Genomic DNA, 19,745 nt, shown 5'->3' with positions numbered 1-19,745 from the left:
CATGCTCTGCCAGGTGCACAAGAAGCTGGAGGGGGCACAGCCAGGACAGCTGACCCCAGCTGGCCAAAGGGCTATTCCATACCATATGATGTCATGCTCAGTACATAAACTGGGGGGAGTTGGCCAGGGGGGGTAGCGATCACTACTTGGGGACAGGCTGGGCATCAGTCAGCAGGCAGTGAGCGGTTGTATCACTTCCCCCACCCCCCCCCGGGTTTTGTTCCTCTCTTGCTCTCTTGTTGTTTTCCTTCTCATTACAATCTATTATTATTATTTTGTTGTTCCAGTTATTACACTGTTCTTATCTCAACCCACAAGTTTTCTTACTTTTGCTCTTCTGATTCTCTCCCCCATCCCACAGGGGGGGAAGGGTGAGTGAGCAGCTGTGTGGTACTTAGTTGCCAGCTGGGGCTAAACCACAAAACATTTGAAAGCTACAGCCACTTACCCTCATCATGCCCCATGTCCTGCAACATTTTAGAATCATTACATAATCATTCCTCTCTGATGTAGGCAGGGGAATTTGACCTTTTTCCACCTTCTAATTAACTTTGAATGAACTTACCTAGCAAAAGTGTTCTCTTAATCTACTAGTTAACCAAGTGCAAAATTAAGGGAAAAGAAACAAAACCACCTTTCTGCAAAACAAAAAATTAATACCCTTACAGTTGGGAAAAATGTAAATAAAAAGCCGTAAGTAATCTGTTATTTTTCATTATGACATTTCTCTCAGATTATACATATCATTCTCCCCCAACAAACAAACATTTGAAGGCACATCAATACAACATCCCTTTAAAAGTTCAGTAATTTTAATTAAGTAATTTTTAAAGACAAATCTAAACATTACCAGTATTACAGAATTATTACAATTTAGAATTTATTTGATCCCCTTCAACAAAAAATTATATATTTTTCTTAGTATGTAACAAAGTAGAAGAAAACAGTACATTCTCTTGAATGCATGAGGTTTTGGTGTTTGGTTTGCTTTTTGCTTTTCTTTTTTAAATTACCAAGCCATTTGAAAGATTCAACTGCTTCCCTTCTTTTCTCCTCCTTTTCCCCTGCCTCCACTCCCTCAAAAAGAGAATTTAAGCTTAAAGTTTTGGAACTTCTATATCACAGGCAATTCAACTTCTAAAACAGACTATGTAGACACAATCATAAGGAAGTTTGTAAGAAATTAAGGTTTTTTGAAAAGCTTTAGTAATAATCCCTGTATATACTTAAATATAAAGTGTACTTCAGTGCACAGTTGACAGCATTTATCCAAAGTTATTTATTGAAACTAGAAGTGCTTAGTACTTTTGTGATTAACTTCCTAGGTTACCCACCACCATCTAAAAAACCCTTTTGATTTTTCAAAATTACATATTTAAAGAATTTTTAGTGAGTTATTTCACAGAAAATTAATTCGTTTAAGACACTGCACTTGTGTGAAATATTTTTACCATAAACTCATATTTACAAATTTTCTTCTGAAGCCTCTACCTAAGAACCTAGGCCCTTTTTAATTCAGTCATTTTTACAAATAAACTCTATTATAGAAAGGTTTCACAGTTCTAAGACAATTCCAGTTTATATATAATCACATAACTTTTACCATAATGTTAGGAATGAACATGCCCTTTTGAAAAAGCACTTAGTGTTACACTGTCTATACTAAATACAACCTAAGAAACACAGGTGTTGATTTTTCCTCTCTCTGCCTTCTACTCCCCCAAAAAGAGCAGCAAATTTAAATTATAAAGTGACATTCCATTAGTCAGAACTATGTAGTGTCCTGGTACAGTAAAGTCAATTCCATAAGAATATGTACATACTATTTGTCTTTTCCTAATGCATCATAAACATCACCATTTCTATTCATCCTTAATGCAGACCACATCCTTTGGTTTAGTAAGGCTCTTCACTTCATCCAGTAGTCTTTTAGGTGTCAGAATATGAGTTGAACCTGACAAAAGAACATATGTATTAACTGTATCAGTCCGAAATTCTGACATTCTTTCTTTAAAAAAAAAAAAGTTACATGTCAATGTTTTTTACTGTACCTGGAAAACTGAAAAAAACACTTTGAACTGTTGTACTTATGTGTTGCCATATAAAGTGTCATCATATAAATATAAATGTCACCATTAGGTAGGCAGTGTCCCTCTTCCACACACAGAGACATCCCAACATCCAGATTAGGACTCTTACTTTGGATACAAGTTTCAAGTCCCTGCTCTGCCCAGTTTGAAACACAGGCTTGAACCTGGGCCACTTCTGCTGTATGTAATTGCCCCAGCCTGCAAGAAATCTGCCCATTCTGTGAAAGGGTGAGTTAATGACAGGCTTTATCCTAGAATCAAGAAATCATCTGGACTGAAGATTATCACAAACAGTAGTTTTCCACAGAAATACCAGTTACAGAAAATCGGCTTTTACTGCCTAACATTTCCTTGAAAAATTTGCAACAAATTCCAAGTCTGGAGCAGCAAAGAAAATCCTTATTATTCTTCAGGAGTGCACAACTACCTCTCTTGTTCTCCGAGAGTGATTATAACTTCTGCCATGAAGGGTCACCCTACAGTTATAAAGGGAACTCTTAACTGTTTAAGATTAGGGCTGTCTTGAAATCTTTAGTTTTAATAGTGTCAATCTGAATGGGATAATATTCCTTGAGTTCCGAATCAGGAATACAGGAAGATTTTCATCTTGCAGTAAGCTGCATGGAAATTTGGCAATTATCACCTTCCCTCAGAAATCAGGATTACAACAAAACTACAAGAACCATCTCTAAACAAAAGGGAAGATGGTGCTGTGGTTAGCACTAGATATTATAGTGAAAGAGTGACCTACACTAAACATGGTATTGTAAACAAGTCTCAGATGAAGAAACAGTCTTGTTAAACTCCATTCCTGTTGTCCTGGTCTTTCCATTGCAACTCAAAACTAGGACCAGCGTTAAACCTACCTCAACCACCATCAATGAAACCAGCAAACAATAAACAAACCAAAAAACCAGCCACAAACACACCTACAACACCCCCCACTATTTTGAGGTAACAGACTCTAGATCTCAGAATCGACGTTGTCATTGCTTTAGGGAAGAATATTTATTTAAAATTATGGTAGATAGATTTAATCCTTTTTGAAACTCAAAACTAAGTTTAATTTCCAGACATAGGCACCTCAAGCAATTTAGAATGCTTTAGATGACCCTGCACCCAGACACCAGCTGCCACTGCAGGTGGACACAGGTCTCTGGTAAGGTTCTATATTTAGGAGCTCTGTTTTGATATATTCATATATGCAAATGTTTTAGCTGCTAAATTTAAACAGCATTACAGGAAATGATTATTTGAAGCACAGCAGCTGATGGAACAAGCATTTGCTGCCTCTGAAGTATGAACTGAGAGATTACTACCCCAGCCGGTAATTCATGCATTTACTGCTGAATCTTAAGAAGATTAGGGAGATTACTTCAGTTTTCAGGGCAGAAGCTATAAATCATCGTGTGGTTTTGTGTACAGTCTTGGAAGAAGCCATGACAAGAACTAGAAGATGTTGCAAAGTCAACTGAGCTACACTGAAAAAGTTTTTTTGGTTGGTTTGTTTTATTTGGGGTTTTGCGGTGTTGTTTGTTGGTTTGGTGGGTTTGTTGTTTGTTTTTTTTTTGGGGGTGGGTGGGGGTGGGGGTTTTGTTTGGTTTTTTGTTTGTTTGGGGTTTTGTTTGGTTTTTTTTTTTTAAACATATACTTATCTTCCCTTCCTCCCAAAGTGAGTAATTCTGCACTAGTCTGCCAGCTTTCCTACTGCTTCCAAAAGCAATGAGAGTAGTAAGTGTAGCTGAAGGTAAAGCACAGGGAAAAGTTTGTGGGGAAACTGTAATGAAAGGAAATATAGGTCTGTTTAAATCCTTTTTGCTATCCATCAGGCTACTTTAATAATATATTTCATGACATATATAATGATTATTCATAATATATGTTCACATAATTCATGATTCTTCTTCTGTAGAGCATAACTGTATTTATTGCCCTTAATACCTTGTTGCAAAAAAAGCCCAAACATCAAGCAATGTAGATAATACTTCTAAGTGCACAGTTTTAAGAAATACACTGGTTATAGTATTAATTTACTGAACCAACTTAGGGAATGTAAGAAAAAAGGATCCTTACGTTTTCCAGAAACACCTGTAGTAAACCCCTACATACCACCCTTTTCCCAAGACAAGCTTACCAATAACAACTTCACAGGACTTGTGGGCTTGAGAAACTTCATAAGCACTGCGCATCTCAGAATATGTAATTCCTCCAATCACAAATATAATCAGTCTTGCACTACTCTTTTGCTCATCTTGATAACTAGCTTTAGGTTTCTGGCGCGCACTGTAAAAGATTTCACAAGGTGACATTTATATAGCTTTACTGATTGATTTTGGTAAGAGTTATACACTTAACAAGCAGTAACAATTTCTGTCATGCAGTTCGTGGTTTGATTATAATTTCAGCAAAAGAATTTAGACAAATTGATAATTAAAAGAATTTTAACGCAAACAAGTTAGCACAATACTCAAACTATTCAGTTATCACAAGGGGGAAAATAAGTACAAAGCAAAAACCTTGTTGCACACACAGCTCACACACAAAGGACTTCTACTGAGCAGCTTAATTCTGCATGCTACAATTCCAGTGGCATTTTTCATGAGGTTCATTTGAAAAAGCTAGAGTCTTAGATTTTTCAGTCTCCAAACATGAACACAATCACTAAAAAAAGATATTTGGCTGTTATCAAATAAGATTCAGATAGCTAGGAACAAGAAAAAAAAATAAAGCTCTTAAAATAGACTTTCTAACACACATATAGTAATTGCAGATTCAGATTAAATCATCTGCAGTCCTAATCTCTCCTTGCTAGGGTGCCTAAAAGATTCCCAGATTTCAGCAGCCTGTAAGACAGAGATCCAGTTACCACGTACAGGGACTTGCCCTAGTGTTTCCTTGCATTGATCACCACAGTGCATATCCATGAACATAAAGACACACCAACAGTTTGGTTAGTAGTGGAAGTAACAAAGCTGTTTTCCTAAGGCCGTGTATATACACCTTTTGTCTTTTATTTAGTAAGGCACAAATTCCAATTCAAGTGCATCCTTCACATTTAAGATATGCATGTTTCCCTCCCTATGAATTCCAGCATCTGATTAGCACAATGAGCATTCCTGTGATAGAAACACTCATATCTCTATGCAGCTGTCTCACCATTTAAATAACACTACCAAAAGTGATGAAGCTGTCAGATTGGCAGGTATTGGTCATGAGGTTCAAGAGCTAGTAGGATTAAAAAGGGAAAGAAGGGAAATACAAGTTAGTGAGCTAAAAAAAAAATAAATTCCAGAATCACCTCTCAGTGCTACTCAGTAAGTATGCAAGTACATGCAACACACCATTTCACATTCATTAGCAGAGAATTCATTTCAAGACCTCCAACTTTTCTGGACTTCTCTAAACCATCCCCTGACAACAGGGGTCAAATGTCTAACAGGCCCATATTCCCTAATAAGAGAGCCTACAGAAGTTGAATTTAACTTACTGAAGTCATTAACTTTAAGAATGACACCACCACTACCACAGCAGAAATAACTTTCAGAAGAAATGAAAACATTCTTTTTGCCTAAGTCACAGCATGCTGATAATCCACTCCTGAAACTACTTCACACTAAAAAGCTCAATGGTTTAAACTTCTCATTCTGGGAATATGGAAATGTTACTTCTAACTCTGAAGCAAAAGGGAGATACTCCAAATAAAGAGCTGTATACAGCTAAGAGTTATTAAACTAACAACCAACTTCAGTACGTTTTAGATAAAAATATAGGTTTTACACATTAACATTACCTTATATACGTTATTTCACTGCTTAGTAAGTGCACTTTTATAACACTTTAGAATGTACATGACAAAAATACTGAGAAATAGGTAAATTACATTTCAGGAAATTAAAGAATTTACCTTACTGCTCCTGAACCATTCCAGGTAGGAGGACACTGGAAACAATAAGGCCAGTCTTTTGAATCTAGTTTGTTTTCTATAGCATCCTAAAGGGCAAAACAAAGACTCACTTTAAACAGCCATGTAGACCTAAAACCCACCAAGTTTCAACTTCCAGTAAGGAAGTCTAACTGGAATTTAATGCCAGCACATGCAATTTCTTAGAACCACCGATCGCAAGCAGCATCTCACGAACAGCACTCCTACCTAACAAAATACTACACCATGTAATGCTAAAAATTATTACAAGGCGTTTGTACATCACAAGGAATTGGGAGTACATATGCTTTCTTTATAAAGCATAATATTGATTTAACTGTTCAGATTTCACTAGCAGCTTTTAATCTGTAACGACCCTAACATACTTAATTTCTCTACAGCAGTACATGAGAGAAGTTAGAGTCCCCTGAAGACACAAAAGAACATGTGAAAATCACCAAGAATCCATGAATGACAGCACTGGGTCAGACTAAAGGTCCAGTGAACTCACTATTCTGTCTGACATCAGTCACTAACTGATGCTTAGCAAGAGCTTTAAGAACAAAGCAACTACACTTCTGGCAAGTAACATTTTCCAGCCTCTACTGATCTACAGTTTAGATTTGAATTACAGTTTAAAGATCCACTGGAGGAAGAACAAAAATCCAGATCTTTAAATTACACTAAACACTGCCAATCACAGGACAAGCTGTTCAGAAAGACTTTGCCGTCACTTTCATTTGCTTCACCTTTAAAACGACCTCCAATAAGGAGCATCACTAACACACAGCAGTCTAATGTTCTATATTAGAGACAGACTGGAAGCGATCACTTTGCTCGACAAACATATTTAACAAAAGTAACTCAAGATACTATGGAATTTCAAAAGATTGGCTATAACTGCTCACTTGAGGACATTTCTGCACTGCACCCATGAATTAGCTAGTTGGTGAAATTTACCTCCATAATATCTTTGATAACAGGCGTCCACCTAGAAAGTTGAAAAGTTTCTTCTGAAGAACGGTCCCTTCTTGGATGTTTATGCTGCTGAGCAGCAGACTGAAAAGATTTTCAAAACATGGTTGTATTATACAGTGTATTTGGTTTTTTGAAACTTATTCTCAGTTAGTAGCAGGTGGGAGGGATCAGAAGGAAATTTTAAAGAAATAATTAATAAAGAAATAGCAGCAACAAAGAACAATAATTAATACCTGTAGAATTCGGGATCACTAGAAATACTAATTTCAGAGACAAGGAACTGGGTAAGTTGGCACCTTCTAAAACCAACTAGCGCAAGTCACCATCTGATGATTTTAGAAGGAACATTATAGGTATCTTACTTTGAAAATTATCATGTTAATTGTTTAAAGGATTTACCACTTAGACACATCATAAAAACAAGAATTCCTAGTAATTGCCGGATTCCAAAAAAAAGACCTGGATAATACCGCAAAGAGTTGCTGAAAGAGCTGTAGACAAGTGCTTCAGTAGTAGAAAATTACAAAATAAAAAAACATTCTTACTGAAGAGATAACAGGAACACCAAGGTATTTCCAATTTCTTATCATATCACTATCACTTTCTATTTGTACATTCTGGATCAGCTTGTCCAAGTTCTCCTGGGTAGTTCCTTTGATACAAGGAAAACATACAACTTAATTACCATGTGACTGTGAGTAAGACCAATTTTGTCTTACACATTCTGGGCTGTTATTTAGTCCAGAATTTTTTTTTGTTTTGTTTGGCCAGTCTACTCTAAGTTTAACATGATATTTTAGATAAAGTTTTGTTCAATGGTCCATTTTTGAGACCAAAACTCAATATTGTTATAGATTCCTCAGACCCACATTCTATCAATTTTGTCCTCCTCTACTAGAAATTCTTCCCCATTGACTTCATTTTTAGGTTGCAATGGACATGGAACTTCCCCTTTAACAGCTTCAATACTATGTGAAAAGGAGAAAATTTAAACTGTTGCACACATCCAAGCACAGGAATGATGCTAAAACACTGTATGGATCTGCACTTGTATTGAATCTCTTAACTCCTTATCAATATATCTTTGCTACTCATTTGAGAGAAGAGAAGCTACAGAGCATGGACAGTATTTCTTTCAAACTTTGCCATCAACTCCAATACAGATGCTTAAGTTAACTAAAAATACTGGACTACCCCAAAACTTGAGTTGAAGTCCACGGCACTGGGGGGGAGTGGGGGTGGGGAGGGTGTGGAGAGAAAAAAACTACACAGAGCAGCTTATCATACCATTTGTGCTGAAGATATACAGGAGAATAGCTCTAATTTTGTCATAGCTCTCATGATTTTTGTTGAGCAGAACTGGAAGGAGGACTCTCATAGGGTCTTTCACTTTTTGACCTTCTGCATCAGTTCCAAGAGCCAAGTCCTAAATTATAAAAAAAAAAAAGTTGTTTTAGTGAGTAATCATTAAAAGCAGCATTGGTTTGTGTGTTCTGAAGTGTGTTTTTATGAAGCGGTAGGTATCAGGAGACAATCAAGCTGCATCAATTTAAACTCAATGTGAAAAGTCTTTGACATAATTATTTCAATAGTTACAGCATTATAATAACACTACATAACACACTTACACATTTCAAACTGTTTGATATCTAGAATTCATGTAAATATAAATTTATAGTTTTTAACTTGAGATTAGTAGTACAGTGTAATGCCTCACCCTAACAGATGCTTTTCCCAGACATTTAAAAAGGGCTTCCTTCTGCAGAACATAGTAAGGCAACCATAGGAGTTTTGGACAAAGAAAACACAAAGATGATCCTTATACAAATCAGCCAGATTTGAAGACAAAAAACCAGAACTCTAAAAGCACCTCCTTTATTGGCAGAGTAAGAGCCTCGTATATCTCACTTAGCTTTAATACTACTACCTCAAGAAGTGATCACAAAAAAAAAGGCAAGAGACACACTACTTTTGTCAATTAAAAACAAGCATCCATGCCTGCTAACGAAAAAGTCACATTTGCAGTAAGTTGTTTGGTTTGTGGTTTTTTAAACATACCTGTTCAGTTTTACAGAGCCTTTCTATGTTAGATTTGAACTTGCTCATGCAATCTTCTGCTAAGTTAAGATGGACAACTTGCTAGAAGATTAAAAAAAAAAAAATCACAAGTTGCTGTAACTTGCCTTTTTTAAAAACACATCAAGCAATCATTTTTACTGGTTACAAGAGTCAATCCTCCAACTATCCTTCAGTACCACCATGCATTTTCCTTGTTTTACCCTTCATTTAGAGACTGACCCCCCCATAATACCTTTTAAAACACTAAACTGTTACGCTATCTCCAACCCTCAAAGCACACAAATCCTTTAAGTGTTTTTTACATACTAAAATGAAACACCTGGAAACAAGTTTTTTTCTCAAAATTTTATAGTAGGTGAACATACCTACTATAGAATTATATACTCTATAACTGTAGATTACTCTATAACTTTAGAGAAAAAGTTATATAGCACACTTAACAGGAAAATGAAAGAATAAAACACCACAGAAAATTATAGCGTACAAAGTTATTTATTGTGAAGTTGTAGTTACAAAAGTCCCCTTACCCTACTAATCTCTTTACGAGCGTGCGGCATCTTTTTCATTAACTGGGCCAGAGCAGATATTGATAACTGTGAAGAAATGGTACAAGTTGAAAATTTTTCCCTCCCCAATATTTGACATCCTTATTGCCCTTCCTGTTGCAGCCTTGCTTTTTGTTTTCTTTCCCCTGAAAACTGCCATTGAGACAAGCCTCAATTTCTGTAATTCCATGAATTACACAGATCTGATCAGCTGAAAATAATTAAATTACCAGGAAAAACAACAATACATTAATTTAAACAACTTACTTTTCCTTCTGTTGCTTTTCTTTTTGATGAAACTTCTTTCAAAAGCTTTGGTATTTCCCTGAGAAAAACAAAGGAAATTAATCAAATGCAACAGCACCACAGTTCTTAAAACTTTACTTAAGATCTTTACTTAAAATCTTAAAAGAACTGCGCAACAAGAACGTCTGAATAAAAGTAAAAGCTTCAAATACAGGTCTCCTTCAGAGAAGATAGTGGTTTTTTGACAAAGGAAACTGAAGTTAAACATTCTGTTTATTCTATCTGCATAATGTCATTTGATGCAATAACTTGCTAGTACTTTATGCAAAATAATCCGTTCAGATTTAAAAGATTTGAAGATACTTGCCAGAAAATAATTTCCATTTTCCTCAAGAACTGTAATTAATATTAGTAAAAATTGCATAACTGTACATACTGTATTTTTGAAAGTGTGTTTTCTTCCTGGCATCGATTATTTAACAGGATGCGGTCTACATTGCAAACTATCTTCACTACTGCCTGTATTCCTACTTTCTTAACAGCTCAGATACATTCTCTCTCAAATAAACTTTTATAACTTGCATTTTTTACTACTTTTTATTATTTATTCACATACTCTATCACATCTGCAATATGCTTGTGCCGAATCTTCACCCAGAGCTCATCATCTTCCTCCAGAATTGCCTCCCGTTCCTTCCCAGCAGGTCCTTCTGTTTTGTATCTTCCAAGAGAAAATTCAGACAGTTGTTTGGTTTGGGTTTTTCCCTCCTCCCTCATTCTAATAACTCATTAGAGTATTAACTGTTATGGTTTAATCAACATACATGGTAACAGCAGTAACATACACAGGTTCTCACTTATAAGCCAAGCTATTGCCCAACACAATATAATTTACATAGGGATTTTAAAGATCATATCTTTGAACACAGAAGAGGCACATGAATTTTAGAATGACTCTTTGGGGCAATAGCTTCTGGACATTCTTTTAAACCAACAGTAACTAGAGTTTCAATCATACATTTACATGCACCTCAATTTCTCTTCAGCTTCCAATGTCAACTTCTCTTTGGCTTCAAATGCAACTTGGGTGCAAAGTAATACACATTGAAATTGCAAAGTGCAACTTTCTGTATCTACTATAAGACACTAACTCTGAAGGAAAATGAAGTCCCTTTCACCCACAAAATAGACTAAGTAGGACAAATTACTTCACATACACAAGAAACATGCTTCACAGCATTACAGACCAGCTATTACTTTTCTACAAACAGAAATAAACTTATAAAGCAAGACAGCAATCATACTACATAACATTTCCACATTTACAGAAACTCACACAGTGTATACAGCCAGAAAGCAGAAAAATATTAAAAAATTACAAGATGAATTGTGAAAGTCAGATCATGGCTACCTAGAAAACATACTCTGCCACATTTTCACACTCAGCAAATTTCAGATTCATAGAACTCTATGAATTTTCTATGAAAACATTCACTCAGTGTTGCCAACAGAGAAGATACACTTTCCTGTTTGCTTAACTAGATGAGGCAATTAGGTCTCATTTGCTGTAGTAGGTCATCAGAAAACAAACTCTTACTAAAATCTTTGGTGTCAGAACAATTTGACAGCAAAGTACGTACCTTATGCAAAACAATGTCATGCTATTCCAAATAGTGATAAAATAATGCTTATAAACTGAACATGGCTTACCTAAGTGTGCATTTAGGATAGAAACATGTAAATTTTAACAACTACACAAATTAAATGACTGGAGCTATAAAAGTGAGCATTCCCGAGAAATAACTAAGCTTTTTCTTAGTATTCTATTACTGGTCTTGTTTGCCTTGTTAGGCCAAGAAGGTTGAGAATATGAAAGAAGAGGTAGAAAACCTGAACGTGCACTACCAAGGTTTTGCTTTAAGTGTAGTACAAAGTTCTTTGTTTCTAAACAAATGCAATTGGTTACACTCAAAACTTAGCAAAAATGCTAATTAGATCCTACATAATCTCAACTCAATAAGGAAGTTAACAAAAAGAGTAAGTTACAAAACCAAGAGAAAAAACTAACAGTAAGTGAAACAACCCTTATGTAATATAAGCAGCTAATATTGCTACAGTGCAATTCAGCTAAACAATTCCATAGATTTTGTGATCAAGAAAAAAGCATTTAGATTTTTTTTTTAAAAAGTACTTGCTTGTAAGTATCATTTTCAATTGGTAGCAGATCATATGCCATTGCCTGGAAGGTGAGTTCATGAAGTACAGTTGATACTGGGTCAAAGCCACGATCAATTATTATTAGTTGGGAGTGGGTTTTAGCCTAGAAAGCCATCAAATAAATGTAAAGTTAAGACATACAGTACAAAGTTAATGCATGTTAAATCTATTTACAGGAAGTTACAGCACTGCAGACATTTTTGGAAAAATAACTGAAAAAACAAACCTAAAAAAGTATGGTCCAAGTGCTTACCAACATAAATAGAAACAAATGTTTAAATGATAACCAGAACACAGTGGTTTTAAATACTAATTTTAAGGCAATGCTCTTAGCCCACTACAATGCAATAAGTAACCTCACCTAATGAACAAAAAGTGTAAAAAACCCCCCACACACACAAAAAAGGCCTCCCACTGACTTTTCACAAATAAATAAGTGTATTGTTTGTATTTCAGAGTAGATTATCCATACTGTGCTGCAATACAGAAAAAATCGTCTCCAAACATTCAACTGAAAGTTTCACTTTGGGGTTTAGCAGAGTGGCAGTAGCATCAGGTACATTTACTTTTGTAGCAGAAAGGAATGTCACCAAGTCAGAATGGTTTGCCCCATACTTCTGCATTTAGGCAGCTGTCCTAATCTGCCCTGATCTGCAGTGACAGATCAAAAACATTTATGTGAAAAGCTGTATCTTTGTGGACAATAAATCCCTTAATGGGAGACATTTCAATTCTCCAGTGAAGCCCCTTCTACACATAGCCCTGTGGAAAGTGATGTTAAAACAGAAGTTATCCACTTTTCTTCAGGTTTGTATCATCCCCTATATTATCATAAGACCAATTTTTCAAGTACAATTAGTTTGATCATGTAAATTATATTTGCTTACATACAGATTTACTGTATCAGTTACTACCTCTAAGTTGCTTTCATAGACAAAAACTAAACAGCAGCTAGTTGCCTTGATTAATAAATAAAATCTGGTTTTGTAGAACCTATTGTCAAAACATATTCCAAAGATTTTTTTTCTCCCCAGACTTACAAAATAGAAGCAAACATTTCAGTTCACTTTCTACCTTTATTTGGCTTTTCTCATCAGTTTTGTAGTAGTTTTCAAGATTTTTTTCAACAAGCTGTGCAAGTTTGCTGGCTTTATCAGATGGTCCACTGGGAAAAAAGGAAACATGCAAAAATAACTTAAATTTATTCATCAAAACACTAAAATGCTACCTTTAAAACAGAAAGAACTCCCTAGATTGATCCTCTGGTTTCACGAGCAGTTTCTGAATTCCATTCTAGGTATTTCCAATATATTTTCACTCTTACATTACAGTTCCACTCTCTGAATGCTTCAGGTATTTCACACAGTAGAAACAGCTTCAGCCAAAAGACTGACATTAGCTGGCATATAGCCCAGCACCTAAAAGTCTCACTCAGAGGCAGGACGCAAGAAAGAAAAAAGAAAAAGAGAAAGAGAAAAGAAAAAAAAACAGTCAAGCAATTATTTCTTTGTTACCTTTGCAGAGAATAAGACACCATTTCACATTACACCACAAAATGCAATTGTTGAGCATAATTTCAGATGCCTACTTTGACTTCAGAGATACTACTCTGTATTCTCTATCAAAGCTCAAAAGAGATATTCTCCTCAATATCTCTACTACAAAGAAATCCTGATCCCATCTGCCTCAGCAATTTATGAATTCCTGGATGCCAAGCAGAGCTGCAAAACTACCAACAGCAGCAGTTCTGCTACAGGATTATGCATGTGGTAAATTAGAGTGTCATCCTACTGACCAAACATGGAACAAGCAGTTTATAACAAAACAGAGTATAGTAAGTACTGTTATATGAATACACACAGAGAAACAATTCACTGCTCTGCCTACACTTCAAATTCCTATCATTCCATATTTCAGAGTTGTGCATTAAAACCAATTAATCCACAATAAAAGAAACTATGCTGCAGCCTCAAGCTATTACCAAACAATGTGGGAAGTCCTAGAAGTGAAAACAATTACACTATACAACACTATTTTTGTCCCACCTTTTATATCGTACTCCTGGATTCTCATCTAGTGTGGCACATAAGGTAACAATTTGTTCAGCCATTACTTGCATTACAGCATCTTTATCCTTTGTCTTTTCCAGAGTTGGACTGTAACAGCGGTAGAATGCATCTGGGACATTGAGAGTAAATACCTATGTAAAGCACAACCAAGAAAAAAAAATTAGCTTAAATCATATATTTCTAAAATATCTGGTAAAAGAATTGCTAATACTTTAAAACTACATGCTGTAAAGAAGTCACACATAATATACTTTGGGGAAAAAAAAAAAAAGCAAATCCACACTTCTCTCCTCTCTCTGTCCTGTTGAGCTCATCTGCTTCTTGTTCTCACACTCTTTTCCTCTATTACTCTCCTCCCCTATGTAAATCACTATTTTCCAAATTGCTTACTGTCTGCACAGATGGAGGAACCTGATACAGGCAGAACTAAATACCATCCAGTGTCTCATACAGAGCCATACAATGCAATACCAGAATGATCACAGAAAGTATCAAGTTAAATTTGTTTCAAATAGAATTTTACATATTGTATCTGTTTATTATAAGAAGACTTTACCTCCAAGAATTGAAATTCTTTAAATGCATTAAACCTTGATAAAAGATGTTTAGTACTACACAGATTAAAAACTTTTTCAACAGTTTAGTAAATGGAATGCAAACACGGAAACAATCCCACTGTCAGTAAATGGATTCTCTCCAGCTTCAGAGGGACTCTAACTACAGAGCCAAAGAACATCATCCATCCAGATAAAAACATTTATTTCATTCGAGGAGATACTCACTTGGACTTTGCCCAGAGCTCAGTCTGATTATTTACTCTTATCACCCCAAAAAAGGCCCAGGGATTTTAAATTAGGAAAACCAGTTAACATTCTCTGTTCCTTTGCTAAGGATTCAAAATGTTCTCACAACCCAAAATACTGAGAACACAAAACTAAACTGAAAACAAGAAGATACTAAGTGCTGCTTATTTTCAACTTTAGAAAAGTAGTCCCAATTTATACTTTCATGATAAGTCCTCCAGAGAACCAGGACAATAAAATTTTCGTATGCCTTATTTGGTAGAGGAAGCTACAAAACTTTAAGAGCAGCTTTAGCAGAACTTCCAAAACCAGTTTGAAACAAAGCTTGGGAACATCAACACCACTGGAAAACAAAAAACCAAACAAACCACCACACTAATTATTCTGTGATGGCTTCTCAATCTAAATAATAAAAACCTGTATTATAAAAAGGAGCGTGTCTTCAAACTAGGAAACTGCATCACAATACAACATGAATAGCAGCAACCTCTGCTATATTCACCTACCACTTGGTATACATAAGAGTTCTGACCCTTGATATGTTCATAAGGTTTGAAGAATACAGGAAAGACTTGTGGGAAACATTCATGGTTAGTTCTACAGCTCCCAGTAGTAGACAGGGTTTGGGGACTTCACTGTATTAGCGAGTATCAGAGTGTATTTCAGCCTTCTGTATCTGATGAAGTGCATGAGCAACAAATTATTTCTCAACACAATACCCACCAAATGGTTTCACATGGAAACCACTTATTGGTTTCCATTGGTGGTCTCAAATTTTTAATTGAGAAAACATGGATTTCCATGTTTTCCTCTCAATAAAAAGTTTGCCAAGTTGTTATGGGTTTTGTTTCTCTTTTTTGTGAGGCTTTGGGTTTGTTCCCCTTCCCTTCAGTTCTCTTAATCTGTTTGCTCTCCTTTTCTGATTTTCACCAAGTAGTTAGTTCTACTTATTCTTACACACCAACCTACCCAGTCTGCCAAAATAACACCTCAATATAAGCAGTAACAAACTCTACTGCTTACTAAAGACAAGCCAGAATACTTTCCTTCTCTTAAGGAATAGATTCCTTCTCTAACCTCTCTACTGCAACTGACTTCAAGTCTTGCAAAGAGGTCAAACACAAACAGTAAACCTTTGAGTACAACAGCAATTGTTTTTATCTGAAAAATATAGGCAAACACTGGACATATGCCAAAACAGCAATAGGTCTCTCATACAGTTTGTCAGTAAAAAAAACACAACCAAAAAAAACAACACACATCACAAAAATCCTACATTCTATTTAATTATTCTCTAGCAGGTCAACAACATTGAAAATAGTCCTCCAGACTATTGGTAAAGAATGAGGTAAAGAATAAAACTTACCTGAGACTCATATGGGAAGAAGGAAATGTTGATCTCCTTGCATCTCTTTATTGATTTTGCACAGGAAGACTTAATTTTATTGAAGAGGTTGTCAGGACAAACTAGGAAAGAAAAAGATTCTAAGTATAAATCATTTGTGCATGTTCCAGCTGTTAACTCATTTATAAGCTTACAGTATTCAGAACAGACAGACAATTCTAAATGAAGAACCAGTTAACAGTAACATACAAAAAAGTTGCCAAATCTTCCTAAAGTGAAAGAGAATGTATAATCAATATTTTGTGTTTGAGATCTTTTTCAAGAAGCATTACTGATCAGTTTTTACTAGCTTTTGGCAAGCAAAGTTGTAGAACACTCATTAGCAGTCTGCAGCAGTGAAGGATATTTATTTTAACAAAGCAAAAGTTTCTGCTATTTCTTCTCATATAGGAGAGAGGAAACATTTCCCAAGCTACAAAAAGGTTAAAGGGAGAAATCATGTGTACATATCAAACATCAAAACACAGAAATATGGAATTTAGTTATAGATCTCAAGTGTGTTCCACTACACTTACAGGACACATTGGATCCCAGTCTAAAAACTGAATTTAAGGAATATTTGGATTACATGAATACTACACAGACTTGGAAGTGACAGAGCTGTTTCTCAAACTCCTCTCAACATGAAAAGCTTTGGCAAGTATTCAAACTGAAAGCTTGCGCACTTGCAACAAAGGAACATACAGCAAGATAGCAGTATTTTTCCAGAACAAGAATTGCTGCATCAGCATAAAATGAAACAAGAAACCAAGAGTTTCTGATAGTAATTTGATAACTGCTTTGAGAACATACAGTAGCAGATATGCACCATCCACAGAGACAGCCACAACTCAGTCTCTGCCTTCGGTGGCAGATTTGGTTTTTTTGTTTTCCATCCTTTATACGACCATTTTAGTCACACTGCAGTCACATTAACTCCATTTGCACTAATTGTCTCTGCTCTGCTATTTGTATCGTGCATGCCAGGGCTAAGTAGGCACCTTCTTTCAGGTGACAGGAACAAAAGCTGGCTCAAGTCTGAAGGAACTACCTAAAATAACCAATTACAAAATATTGTTCTTGCAGCAAATTCTCATGCATTTATATTTGAGTACTATTTTGTTTATATGAGATACATAGTTTTACTTTAATTGTCTTCCTCTACACTCTCCAACATAGGAGAAGACTGGAATACTTTAAAAATAAAACCAGGCTACCTAAATTAAAAGCTGAGGTGGGGAATGATCAACATTGTTTGGTAATTGTGAAAGAAATTACTATTGCCACACGGCGCGGTGACCAAATACGTTTAATGACTTGAATCTCAAATCTCCTCTCAAGAAACAGGACCCAAAATTTTCATTTACTAAGCTATAGAAAAGAAAGGTGAGAAGCTTACTCATTTACATATATAAAGTTATCAAACTACAACACAAACCTTACTTACAGTCAGTGAAATACACATATGCTGCTTTGTATCTCCTGGATGATCTAGTGATGAAGTCATCAATAAGCCCATCTACAGACTTAAGGGGGTAGGAAAAAAAATCATTACAGTGTTTTGCCTTTCCTCACATACCAGACAAAGCTTCTCCCTCCTCTCCTCCTGCCCTGTTAATTACCCAGTCCTGCTTAGGAATACTGCAAATCAACATATAAAAAAAGAAAACACTTAAGTAGAGGATTTTTTAATTCCAGACCAAGAATAATGAACAATTACAGAAGGTCAGTCATGCACCAAGATCACTTTAGGAAGCAAACAAAGCAGGATACTTGCATCATTTTCCACCTACAATAGTGCTGAGATTTATTCTCTCAAGAATTTTTAGGAAGTAACAGTAATCTCTTATTAGAACCATTACTTCGGATTCTATTGTTCGATGTGTTGCATCAATATCTGATATAACATCTCTTTCAGTGAGGTTACTAATATCTAAGCAATGAAACAGTGCCTCCATTGATCAAAAGGTACACATTTGCAACAAACTCTATGGTGACACTGCATTGTCTTTTCAGGATTGAAAACTAAGCATCACACAGAGGAGCATCACACAAAATGTGAAAATTAAGTATTGCATAGTTGTACACAGTAAATAAATATTTTAAAATAAAATTGCTTTTTCAGTCTGAAAGATCTTGCTACACTTTCTTTAAAATACTAACCTTTTTGGTGGGAGTTATGAAATATATTGCTTTCATGTGTGGGACAGGCTCACGGTTTTCATATACTTTCTCCACCACTATAAAGTAAGAAATATTACATTTTTATAATTAAGAGCTTTATGCATCTGTAAGAAAAGCACCATGTTTTAGTATAGAGGTGATAAAAATAAAATAACACCAATCAAGCTGTCCACAAAACTAGTGGCAAGGACCTATCTTCTGCCAAGAGAGCCTTGATTTTTTATTTATTATTTTAAATACAGCAAGTTACCACAAGACTTCTTCAACCCTCAGTCTAGTGTCAACTAAATTTGTAGGACTAAATTTTTCCTGGCTATTCTACACAAGCAGAGTTTTGCCCTCACGCAGAAAGGTATGGCAATACAAGCATCCTCAAACTATGGGGCTCAGTATGAAATATCTTGCTAGAGAACTGCCTTGGCAAGATTGTTCTTTTTGCAGCACATTGAAGGAGAGGGAGAATGAAACTATGCAGGGCATCATTTTGGACTAGAGCCTCTTCTGTCCTTTGTTTGCCTACTTCTGTGCACTTATTCTGTTTCAATATAATTGCAGGCACCAATTAGACATTTTCAGCAAATCAGCTTCACTCAACTGTTGGTTTTCTCTGTTTAATCAAGTCATTACTATATAGTGTTGCAATACACTAGCTTGAGAATGCAGAGAGATCCATGTTGCTCAGTAATTTTGAGGGGAAGGAACAAGGAAGATAAGTAATGACAGACTTTTGGATGTGGAAAGACAGGTTCTTTTCAGTAGCATACTCACTAAAAATAAAAGGTTTCTTATTGATGGAACAGGATACATGCTCACTGAAAGCTTCTTACAAAGGGTAAGCAGTACTTATGATTAAAAATACGCTCCAAAAAGTGAAATGCATACAGCTTTGCTATTATACGTCCAGAAGAACGTTATACTGAATAGTTGGAATAAGAGAAGTCTTGCTACTTGTGGAAAAATAACTAAGTCTAAATACTGCTCTCTGACAAAAGTGTTTCTAAAAAAATCAAAATCTAAACCTAAAGCTAATTAAAAACTACATAATTTACATTCTGCGTACTCATTTCAATTTCAAAAGCAGACAGGATAAAAGTTTGGCAGGATGATATGCTAATAAACATTACAGAAAGGTCAATCATAAAAAGCAACTTTGAAAAGTGTTTTATGTCAGGAAAAAGATCCTTTTTTTAAGTTGTAGGGAAGAAAAGCCCATAAAATTTACTAGAGA

At 35.5% G+C, this 19,745-nt stretch overlaps 1 protein-coding gene across 4 annotated transcripts in view; it reads right to left on the bottom strand.

Annotated features, from left to right (window-relative positions):
• Positions 1-855: 855 nt before the first annotated feature.
• STXBP3 (syntaxin binding protein 3) overlaps positions 856-19,745 on the bottom strand; it is a 26,481-nt gene continuing 7,591 nt past the window's right edge. For all 4 annotated transcript variants that reach the window (XM_072866488.1, XM_072866489.1, XM_072866490.1 and 1 more), the window contains 16 exons: positions 18,497-18,573; positions 17,781-17,859; positions 16,316-16,416; positions 14,123-14,277; positions 13,152-13,242; positions 12,056-12,180; positions 10,477-10,581; positions 9,882-9,939; positions 9,597-9,662; positions 9,049-9,129; positions 8,278-8,416; positions 7,536-7,642; positions 6,973-7,071; positions 5,995-6,080; positions 4,225-4,373; positions 856-1,954 (listed from right to left, as the gene is read on the bottom strand). In XM_072866488.1, coding sequence (XP_072722589.1) covers positions 1,863-1,954; positions 4,225-4,373; positions 5,995-6,080; positions 6,973-7,071; positions 7,536-7,642; positions 8,278-8,416; positions 9,049-9,129; positions 9,597-9,662; positions 9,882-9,939; positions 10,477-10,581; positions 12,056-12,180; positions 13,152-13,242; positions 14,123-14,277; positions 16,316-16,416; positions 17,781-17,859; positions 18,497-18,573 — 1,610 coding nt within the window. In that variant the 3' untranslated portion in view covers positions 856-1,862. The remainder of the gene's footprint in view (positions 1,955-4,224; positions 4,374-5,994; positions 6,081-6,972; positions 7,072-7,535; positions 7,643-8,277; positions 8,417-9,048; positions 9,130-9,596; positions 9,663-9,881; positions 9,940-10,476; positions 10,582-12,055; positions 12,181-13,151; positions 13,243-14,122; positions 14,278-16,315; positions 16,417-17,780; positions 17,860-18,496; positions 18,574-19,745) is intronic.

Source organism: Ciconia boyciana, chromosome 7 (assembly GCF_034638445.1).
Source record: "Ciconia boyciana chromosome 7, ASM3463844v1, whole genome shotgun sequence".
NCBI lineage: Eukaryota > Metazoa > Chordata > Aves > Ciconiiformes > Ciconiidae > Ciconia > Ciconia boyciana.
This window is presented reverse-complemented; position numbering and strand designations above follow the sequence as displayed.